Below are 11,275 nucleotides of genomic sequence, written 5' to 3'. Positions count from 1 at the left end.
GTTTTACCTGTACTGTACATACGTTGCTCCTTCACTCTGTCACCATTCCTTTGAAATGGTACACGGTACAGCTGTTCATGCTCATGTGGTGTCTCTTCAACACCCTATCGATAGTTAAGATGCTAACAGACTGGATGTTTTCAAATACATTATTATCTTCTACAACAGCCTTTTGTATTTCCCTTAACCTAATGGCATTGTTTGCTCAGAACATGGTGCAAATAGCCTCCTCTTTTTGGGGTGTGAAAAGGGGTCCTCTGCCACCCCTATGAGGTAGAGCTGCAGCCCTGTGTGGAAAAAATGCACTAATGCAATACATTTATACTTAGATGTGTTAGAGAATGTATACACACACTATAACAGCACAGACCACACTGGGGGATTACATACCTGTTCTCTTTACGAAATGTTTGAATTATTGAAGACACAGTTGATCTCCCAATATTCGGCTGTACCCTCCGACCCGCCTCAGCCATTGTGAGGCCATGATTGACAACATGGTCTACAATAGTGGCTCTAATTCATCTGAAATGTGCCTATGTCTCTGGCCTCTTCTTCCTCTTCCTCTATTTTGCCTCCTTACCCTTCTAGCATGCATCCTTATTCTTGGCTCTCGACCATGTTTGTTTCCTAGTTATTCATCCATTTTCAACAATTGTAAATCTGTGTTTTGCTCTTATCACATACACTTACCAATTTAAAGGTTCACGAGATTCAGCCTTGACCTATTTAAGAGAACTAGTTGATTATTGGTAGATCTGAAGGTGTACACGCCCCTTCATTAGTGACATTCAAGGTTCATCTGCACAATTCATCAATTCAAGACACATTTACAAGGAAAGTTTAATAGAACTGTGAAGAAGAAGAGCTTGACAAATTTTGACAACTGGTTTAACCATTTTGCACTCAATGACAATGAACTCATGCCTAAATGTTTTGGGGGTTCAGACCATTTAGTATATATATTTAGTATAATACATTTTGATCAACATGACATAAACAACTGATAATGTAGGAAACAGCAGACACTTGTACACAATCCAGTAAATGATGTACCAAAGCATTTGCAATTTGATCAAAGCAACGAGAAATGTTCTTATGATGAGCACAAATGACTGGAGGTTGATGTGGAGGTTGAACAAGTAGTTTTGAGAATTTAATTTCTGATCTGAGAAACGTTCCAAAGCGACTGAGAAAAACTGTAATACTGATATTATTTTAGCACTCCAGGAGCTGCAGATGGCCAGGATGGAGATGGGACGTGTGCAGGAAATGCTGCAGACTTCAAAGGATGCCAAGGAGTCTGAAGCAAAGGAAACAGTAAAAAAACCCATAAAAACCTCCTGACTGTGTTTAAGCTCTCTTTTTTGCATGTCTGCTTTTTAATTTTACACTTAAAGTAATACAGTGCCGGATTGTCAGATGAAAGTTGCAAATTGTCATGTGCTCACTGAAAGAATAAATAAAATTCTCAATAAATCAATATTTGGATGATGTCACTTTGAAAGTAGGCCCTAAATCATTCAAATATTTTTAATATCCTCAGACAAGATTCTATCTATCTATCTATCTATCTATCTATCTATCTATCTATCTATCTATCTATCTATCTATCTATCATTTATTCATTCATTCATTATCTTACAGGAGAGTAGTGACTCTGCTGCACATTTAGATGGAGCCGAAGCTCGTCTGGAGGAGTTGAGGGAGAGTTTGGGTAAACGACAGTATGAGATCTCAATGCTGATTGATGGAGGAGGAGAAGGAGGAGTGCAGGACAGTGTGGTGCCGTCAGCATACACTCGTCTGCTTGGTGCTGTAGTACATCAGGTGCGATGGCATCAAACAAAGTGCTGAACAATCAGACATTTTATTAGATCTGTGTCCTTGTCACTTCATTATTTATTACATCATACTGTAAGATGTGGCAAATTTTTTAAAGATCCTACCATGCACATTATTCAAACACGTTTAAAAACTAGAACAACACCAGATGACACTTTTAACTTACTAATCATTAGTTGCACCTGTCATTATCATTAGTTCATGACAAATTATTAATATTTACATTTTTTAAAATTAACAATAAGGCTAATTTAAGTTTCGAAATCATTTCAGTATTTGTAAATGATCCATTTATACTAGCGAGCTGGATGATGTTTCTTACAATAGCAGTTAAGCTAAATTATTTCTAGAAAATTCCATGCCAAATGTACATACAGTAAATATCGTATCTGTTAAGCAGTTAGTTAATGATAATACAATTGCATTAAGTCCCAACAGGCAAACTTTTGTATATTTATCACTACTATTGATTGCACAGGTATTCTTACAGTATTTCCTGTGCCAGTTAACTATTATTTAGCACTATATATATAACTATTATATATATATATATATATATATATATATATATATATATATATATATAAATTATATTTATTTATACTATAAAGTAGAACTTTTAATTCATGATTAAACCTCTTCCTCAGGCTCATCAGGTCTATGCAGAGGTGACGGAGGCGAAGCAGCAGTTTGACCAGATGGCAGAGGAGAACCGCAAAGCTGTTGCTGAGGCTTCGGTGGGAGCGAAGTACTACCAGGACAACCAAACAGTTGTGGATAGCATAGAACCGAGATCTCTGGGGTTAAAAAAGCATACATAAATCTGTATCATCTCACAGATTAAAATATATACCTTTGCTTTATGAAATAAACTTGGATGTGTCATGTTCCTAGCAGGATGAACCCATCAGAAGTCCGTCTTCGTGATCAGGTGACACAAGCTGAGGTTAACCGGAAGAAGCATGAAGTCTTACTGGTAGCCGTGGAGTGTATCAAAGCAGGGGTTACACCTACCCTTACTGGTAAACAAACCAAATTATCCAGTCCATGAAAGTGTCTTTGCAGATGACTTATGTTGCCTTTCTTTTTTTTTAAATATCTGATATTATATTACCAGGCCCTGTCAGTCAGGATGATTTGGCTGAGTTGGATGAGCATGTAAAAGTATGCATGCACAAACATACCACACACATACACACAATAAAAAACACCTTTACCCCGAAAAGCATTTATGTTACATCAGATGATTCTTTACTCTAGGATTGGGGATTCAGTGTCATGCAAAATTTTAAAGTTTCCCCTACTTGTGACTCACCTGATCTAATTAATCATTTAATTACAGTTAATGCTAATGAGAAGAAAACTACTTTCAGCTATAGAAGTAATGCACCAAGATGCTCAAAATGTCCTACTTTGCCTAGTTTATTTATGTGTTATTTAATGAGATTGAGGTTATTTTACTTAAAATGTGCAGACAGATTTTTTTTTAGAGCTTACAGAATAATGCTGTGCAAAACTCGACCAAAATCTTGATAATTTTTAATCCTTGGCACTATTGCGGTATGGAGCTAAAATGTAAAATGTCATTTACTTGTTATCGTTACATTCAATATGATTCCCCAGAGCTTTGAGGAAAGGTTCAAAAACAGTGGTGACCTAAACTCAGAGGTTGGGAAGCGTGTAGGACAGCAGCTTTTACTCCTGCAAGCTGAGGTGAGAAAGACGAGTGTAAAATCTAGATGACTGTAGATGGCCTTCCATGAAAATTTTCATAAGGTGTTTTCCAAAATCCACAAAATGGAATTATTTTCAAAATATTTTGTTTTATCCAAACAGCACACATTCAAATATAATGAATTAGTATTTAATTTAATTTGCCACTGTAGGTGTTAAGTGAAAACTGGGAATTCATGAAGGAGTTAATTATCTTGTGTTGTGTTAGGCGTGTTACAAAATATAACCCTTATTATATAATTATGTAGTCAAATATTCTGATTAATTCCTCCTGCTTATCTACTGTTGTGAATTTCCCCAGCTGAAACAGGTCAAAGAAGAGAACAAGAAAATGACTGAGCACTATGCAGCAGAGCGGACCCTAAGAAAGAAGTATTACAACATGGTGGAGGACATGAAAGGCATAGTTTTTGATACACATGACCTTAACATCAGACCTTGATCTATGTGTTGTAGGCTGATTGGCATAAATTGACCATAATGGGTTGATGGATGGATGAATTTTCTGAGTTTAGATTCTGAGCAAGTGTGAAGAAATAACAAGCACCTACACACTGAATACATCTACATGTATTCACAAATATGCAAAAGAATAAACCAGCCCTAATTCCTAAATACAGCAGTTCTCAGGCAAAAGTAAAATTTTATTACTGTTCATATTTTTACCAGAACAAAACCATGATACTTACGTTTAAACTTTGTTAAAACCTGGTGTTAAGTTATATACATGCATTCTAAACAGGTAAGATCCGTGTGTTTTGCCGTATAAGGCCTCAGACACGGGCAGAGCTATTGAGGGGCAGCACCACCATCGTATCTTGTTTAGATGATTACTCCGTGATCCTAGAATCTCCACGAGGCCCTCGAGAGTTTCAGTTTGACAGAATCTTCACTACAGAGCACACACAGGATGATGTGTTTCAGGAGTCCAGCAGGTAGGCAAGCGAACATACAAACATCCCAAATTGTTCCTTGCTCTCATAAAAAATTGTAGTTCTGTTTCAGTTGTGTATAAAAGTGATGATTTCTGTATTCCGAGATTGTATGCTTTCTCTGAAGGCTAATTCAATCAGCAATTGATGGCTTCAATGTGTGCATCTTTGCATACGGACAGACTGGCTCAGGAAAAACTTTTACTATGTTGGGGGATAGAGAGCAGAAATACCCTGGAATCATCCCCAGGACTTTTAATAGGATATTTGAAATCATCCAAGAGAATGAGACAAAATTTGAGTTCAAGGTGATCTGCAATGTGACTTGCAAAACATCTTCAGATTCATTATTACAAATCCTTTTTCTATGTTTAACCTCATACTTACTGTTCTCTTAATCCTTTTCATTTATTGTACCAAAATGGCACTGGATAGACAACTGTTATTTAAAAATACACAACAAACAGCAAGAACAAATAATGTGACACTAGGGAACAGAAAAGTAGAACCCTAATAAACTGATTGAACCTAAACAAGACAATGTTAGATAAGAAGTGCTAGTGACAATTAATGATCTTAGAAAGACTAGAAACACTAATAAATATGTGATTAATATAGACACAGACTGTATACAATGCCATATACATAGCAGACTAAGCTGCATTCAAGCCCTACATCACTAAGTGCAATGCAGAGAGTCAAATGCAGAGGTGTAAAGCATGCTGCCACTGGATTCTAGAGCAGTGGAGATGTGTTCTCTGGAGTGAAAAATCATGCTTCTCTGTCTGGCAATCCAAAGGATGAGTTTGGATTTGGCGGTTGGGATTGGCCCCATAGTTTCAGTGAAAGGAACTCTTAATGCTTTAGCATACCAAGATATTTTGGGCAATTTCATGTTCACAACTTTGTGGGAACAGTTTGGGGATAACACCTTAATATTACAACATGACTGTGCACCAGTGCACAAAACAAGATCCATAAAGACATGGATGAGCATGTTTGGCATGGAGGAACTTGATTGGCCTGCACAGAGTCCTGCACTCAACCGAATAGAACACCTTTTGGCTGAACATCAGTGCCTGACCTCACAAATGCACTTCTAGAGGAATGGACAAAAATTCCCATAAACACATTCCTAATGCTTGTGAAAAGCCTTTCCAGAAGAACTGAAGTTGTTATAGCTTACCCACATACACTGGGTGCAAATACAGGAAAAATGCTGACCTTGAAACCGGTTGTCAACTACGACAAAGTTAATCAGAGACAATCAGAGTCAGAGGTTCCCTTTTCTTCTAAATATGTTCTCAAGATGTGGTATTTCCCTCAGCTTAGCTTTGTATATTCATGGTTAAACCACATCAAACAGTACGAGTTAGAAAATTCTTCCAGCCCCGGTTATTACTGTTATCCTTTGGTATTACAAATGACCAATTCTTTGAGTATGTTTGAGAGCCCAGTTTCTAGCCAAGACCCATTTCACAGTATGTGACATCTCCATATTAAACCCTACAGATTAATAATGGGATGTCATTTAACTTCATGTGTATATAAAGGCAGATGTTCCAAAACTTTCTGCAATCTTATAATGCAGACTAACTACTGCCTGTGTGGTGTGATGGTGTTACATTGTGTCCAAGACCTTTAGGGTTTTACCTTTCTGACTGATAACTGAATTGGAGTTTTGTTCCTAAGACAACAGAGAACAACAGTTAACAAAGATTTGAACATCGGAATGCAGATAAAGAAAATATTAAGGGTAAAATATAAGCTGTCTAGTGCCCCTTTTCCACCGAGGCAGTGAGTGCTGGTTCGGAGCCAGAGCCCGAACCAGTACCGGCTCTGAACCAGTAAAGTGGTTCTTAAGTAGCACCAAAACGTTGCTGGTCTACACTTACAGTAAGAACCGCTTGTGTCAGGGGCTACTGCGGGGGTACTGTTAGCGCATTTGATAATATACAGTACCTTATGTATACTAATGTTTAATACACTTTTACTTTACCGCAATATGATACATTATCAGCACACATGATAGTAGGTAGCTACATGCTAAGGCTAACTTTTTTCTGTGTTAATGATAAAATAACGTTATGTACTTTCTCAATAACAACCTCCGTTTATACAGATTACATGGAGCTGCACGTACACGTTGGATTCGCCGCGTTTGAGTGTTAATGTAGGTTCACAAAGCCATGAGCATTAACAGTAAAGCAACATCCGCCATTGTTGATGTGTTTGTGTTTGCCGCTGCTGCGCTAAAGTTGCTGGGACACGTGACACGTATACAGTGACGTCAGACTCGGCTCTGTGTGATGGCTCTCTAGCCGGTGGAAAGGCAAACCGGTTCTTAGAAGGTTCGCCAGTGGAACCAACTTTGAACCAGCACCAGTGCTAGCTCTGAACCAGCACCTGGTTCTTTTTGGTGGAAAAGGGGCATATAACGGTCAGGCTTGAATTTGCACTCGTGGCAATGTTTCAACTGTTGCTTGAATGTGAACTTGTGCCAAAGCATCTGCTTTGACATTCTTGGTTCCCAGTCAGTAAAAAATATTTAAAAGCAGGTGAATCCAATTGGCTAGGAGAGGAGACAGGGGTTGGGCTCATCTGATCTATTCTGTTTTAATGGTCAGTTTAGATGACAGTGGGGTGCAGAAACCAATCCGCCTATGATGTCACCCCTCAATGGTCAGCTTCATAGACAGATGCTTAATGCCACCTCTGAGGACTACATCCAACTGTCATAAAACAGGTGTGGTAGGTAAGCTATAGTTGAGGACGTTGAATGTCTCTGACCGGATGAGTCCTGGCACCCAGGTAAACATCTACAGCTGACTCATTGGCTCTTTTCAAATAAAGACTGAATACTTGACTAGACTAAGGACTTGTTTTAAATAGTGACTAAAAAGCACTTCTGTAAGTTGCTCTAGATAAGGACATCTGTGAAATGCCATAAATGCAATTCAGCTCAGAACAGAGGACTCTTAATGAGGGAGGTGAGGCTGTAGTTCTGATGATCGTCATGAACTGTCAGTACTAATTAATGGAAGCTAAGGGGCCTCATATGTTTATGGACAGTCTTGGGATGTGGCCATTTCATTTCAGCCAGGTGTTAATAATCAAGCAAATGAATTGCTCACTGTTAAGAGTGGGGCTTGGTAGAACCAGACATCTCTTCTCTTCTCTTCTCTTCTCTTCTCTTCTCTTCTCTTCTCTTCTCTTCTCTTCTCTTCTTTTGTGTTTAAGATATACTGTTTTACTTTTCCTTGCATGTACCGAGGGCTCTAATTAAGAAAATATGAAGAAGAGATGAAAGAAGAGTCATTTTAATGCATATGAAATATCATGCCATTATATAATTGTAATTCTCATCTCTCTTCTCTTTCTATGTCTTGTCCAGGTCTTGGCTTCTATGTTGGAGTTGTATAACGATCGGCTACAGGACCTCTTTGTGAGCCCAGCTGAGTCACTGTCAAAACGCATCGAGATTAAAAAGGACAAAAAGGGGCTTGTATTTGCCCAAGGAGCAGAGGCAAAGGAAGCGACTAGTGCTGGAGAGCTCTTTGCTCTCTTTGAACTGGGTTCTGCCAACCGCCATATTGCAGCTACCAGTATGTTTATCAGTCACTACATACAGTATATGTAAGATCATATATTTTGTCAAACATACTGTTTACATAACATCATATAGTCACTGATGGGTCAACCATTGAAAGATGCTCTAGTCTTTGTTCTTTTTTGTTTTTTTTCCATATTTATTGTTTTTCCACAAAACAGAAGAAAATGAACAAGCTCTGGTGTTTTGATTTAATTGATCTGTGACCACACAACTACACATTAGCTATAACACTGCTGATCATTGGCTTTATTGTGTTTTGAATTTTAAATGGTGACTTGTTGGTGTGGTTGAACCTACAGAGATGAATATAGAAAGCTCTCGTTCTCATCTGATCATCAGCATCATGCTGGAAAGTCGCAACCTGGCAAACGGCAGTATGACGTATGGTAAGCTGAACCTTGTTGACCTGGCAGGAAGCGAGAGAGCGGCAAAGACGGGAGCTAAAGATGACCAACTGAAGGTGATGATGCTAAATAAATTGTATATAATTTGAATGATTACCTGTGTATTATCATAGTTAAAATAACTACTAGCATCTTAAATAAAGTCTGGAAACATTTAAACAAGAACTAAACCTGCAATGAATTGTAAATTCTATCTACCTTAGATAAACCTGTAAACACTCTTGAGTTATGGCCCTGGGTAGAATTGGTTTGCACTGAAATGGCACCTGCCTCTTGTTCTGACCCAAGTCTAGAACTCTTGTCTCATCGATGTGTCAAAAGTTATGAGGACAGTGCTCTTCAGCTCTCTGACCTGTTATAAGACTTGACCCAAGTGTTTAGTAACAAGGCAGATACCATTCCACTGTGCTTGAAATTTGAGCCTGAGGTCTCTTTTTTCATGCTATCTCTTACATGGACAAGCTCTCTCACCATATAGGAGGATATGGAGATCGTGTAGTGATTTTTGCATTTTCAGAAAACTGTTCTGGAGTTTTAACCAAGGTTTCCTCACCTTATGGTAAGATATACCGTCTAACCCTGTGTCCAGACAGTGGCACAAAGGGAAAGGAGGTTTGTGAAGAGAATTTGAAATTTCCCTTGCAATACACTTGGGCAGGTGGAGCCAAATGAGAGTTCCAACAGCATTTCTCCTTTGATAATACAGTACACTGTGGTATGAATCTTTCCGAGACCAACACAGCCAGTAATTTCTGACAGCTGAAAGCCTGACAGCTGATTTCCAAAGCGTCATGCATTCATACAATACTTCATACAAACGGGTTCTGCCAATGTCTTTATACCAGTTCTTTATGTCTCTATTGCTGTATCAAATTCAACTTATTTGTATAGCACTTTTAACAATTAACATTGTCTCAAAGGAACTTTACAGAATATAAACATAAAACAAAAGTTTAATATAAAAATTAATATAATACAAAAAAATTGATATTAGATATATTTAATGTGTTTGTATTAATCCCCAATGAGCAAGCCTGAGGTTACTCAGGCAACTGTGGCAAGGAAAACTCCCTAGGATGGTAAAGGTAGAAACCTTGAGAGGAGCCAGACTCAAAGGGGAACACATCCTCATTTGCGTGACACTGGAGGGTGTGATTATATACACTGGAGGGTGTGATTTGTCAGGGTCTGACAAATTTTGTATTGATGAGGAGGTTGTTGTCCTTAAAGACCACCTGTATGGCATCTCCTCTTAGTATGTCCGAATACTTCATGAGTCCAACTGGAGGTGGTACATCTCTGTAGATGCCTCAGGATCCTCACATGGTTGGCCTCATCTCAGTGAGGGTCTAAAATCTTCATGGCACAGAAGACAATTAGAGCTGGTACACGTGTCCAATTAAAATGGAATTTGTAACTGGTCAGATCTCCCCACATGTCTGACAGCTAGAGGGACAATGTCACCTGGGCTGGTCTCACATTTTCCTCAGTGTTGATTTAGCAAGAACATCCACAGCAGCCTGTCTGCCAGACTGATAGCAGTCACATGTGGAATATTCAATTTGAATGATCAAATTTGAAATTCTGTCTGTGGATTGGAGTCCCAGAGTGCCAAATTAGACTTTTTCTCTATGTCAGAGGAATGGCAGTCCCTCACTCCCTTTACAGGAACAGAACTCATGTATGATTTCATGCATGCAGCAGATGCAATTCAGTGGTTGCAGAGACCCTGTGAGAGCACCATGCTTGCCAACTGGTACTTGAGTTACAGATCTACTCCTAGGTATGTTAGGGTTAGCAATTTACTCAATATTTTTGTGTGCTGTGCAGGAGGCTAATTCTATTAATAAATCTCTGAGTGCCCTGGGTGATGTGATCTCAGCTCTGGCTTTGGAGCAAGCTCACGTTCCGTACCGCAACAACAAATTGACACAGCTCATGCAGGACTCCCTGGGAGGCAATGCCAAAACACTTATGTTCCTTAACGTCTCTCCTTCTGACTGCAACCTGGAGGAGACCCTTACTTCACTTATGTAAGACACAAACACAATGGCACATATTTCCTATTACCTTTCCTCAAGGGTATTTTTGATAGTTCTAAGGTTATATTTGGAACTGCCTTGGATTTTGTAGTAATACAAATAATACAGCACTAAAAATAGCTTTATATTTCTAATTATTTTGTATGTATTGGCTTCAGTACATAGCACCTATGAGTCAGGGAGTCATTCAGTTGCACACACTATGTTTTTATTATAAGAATATAAAGTGGCAGGGTACATGCTAAATTCTTGAAGCTAGATAAAAAGAGAAAAAGAAATAAGTGGCTATAAGTCTTTGAATCAAGCATTAATGTGACAATAATATAAAAAAATTGCTTCTTTTCCAACTCAGATATGCCTCACGAGTGAAGGCCATCACCAACCACGCACAGAGGAATATGGAGAGCAAAGAGATCACTCAACTCAAAGAGGTTAATTCTACTACATTTCATTACACTTCTACAGTTTTGGCATGTTTCATCAAGATTTTAAGCATCACTTAAAATGGATCACTTGCAGAAGGAACTGTTGACTTTCTCTTTGTCTCTCACATTGTATTCCTAGGTGATTTTGAGACTAAAATCAGGACAGACTGTAGAAGAGGAAGATGTATGAAAGTTCACTCAAATCTGGCACTCTTTCTCTCACACTTTTGGAGACTTGTTGTTTGTGCTTGAACTGATGTATTAAAATAAAGAGACTAAC

General features: G+C 38.5%; 1 protein-coding gene across 1 annotated transcript in view; it reads left to right on the top strand.

Annotated features, from left to right (window-relative positions):
- The window catches only part of si:dkey-96l17.6 (uncharacterized), a 24,718-nt gene extending 13,443 nt beyond the window's left edge, over positions 1-11,275 (top strand). The window contains exons 5-11 of the mRNA XM_060883728.1: positions 4,322-4,514; positions 4,639-4,819; positions 7,906-8,116; positions 8,424-8,584; positions 10,359-10,561; positions 10,923-11,001; positions 11,135-11,275. Of these exons, the coding sequence (XP_060739711.1) occupies positions 4,322-4,514; positions 4,639-4,819; positions 7,906-8,116; positions 8,424-8,584; positions 10,359-10,561; positions 10,923-11,001; positions 11,135-11,185 (1,079 nt within the window). The 3' untranslated portion in view covers positions 11,186-11,275. The remainder of the gene's footprint in view (positions 1-4,321; positions 4,515-4,638; positions 4,820-7,905; positions 8,117-8,423; positions 8,585-10,358; positions 10,562-10,922; positions 11,002-11,134) is intronic.

This window comes from Tachysurus vachellii, chromosome 12 (assembly GCF_030014155.1).
Source record: "Tachysurus vachellii isolate PV-2020 chromosome 12, HZAU_Pvac_v1, whole genome shotgun sequence".
NCBI classification, from domain to species: domain Eukaryota; kingdom Metazoa; phylum Chordata; class Actinopteri; order Siluriformes; family Bagridae; genus Tachysurus; species Tachysurus vachellii.
The sequence above is the reverse complement of the archived record's forward strand: the minus strand, read 5'-3'. Positions and strand labels throughout refer to the sequence as shown.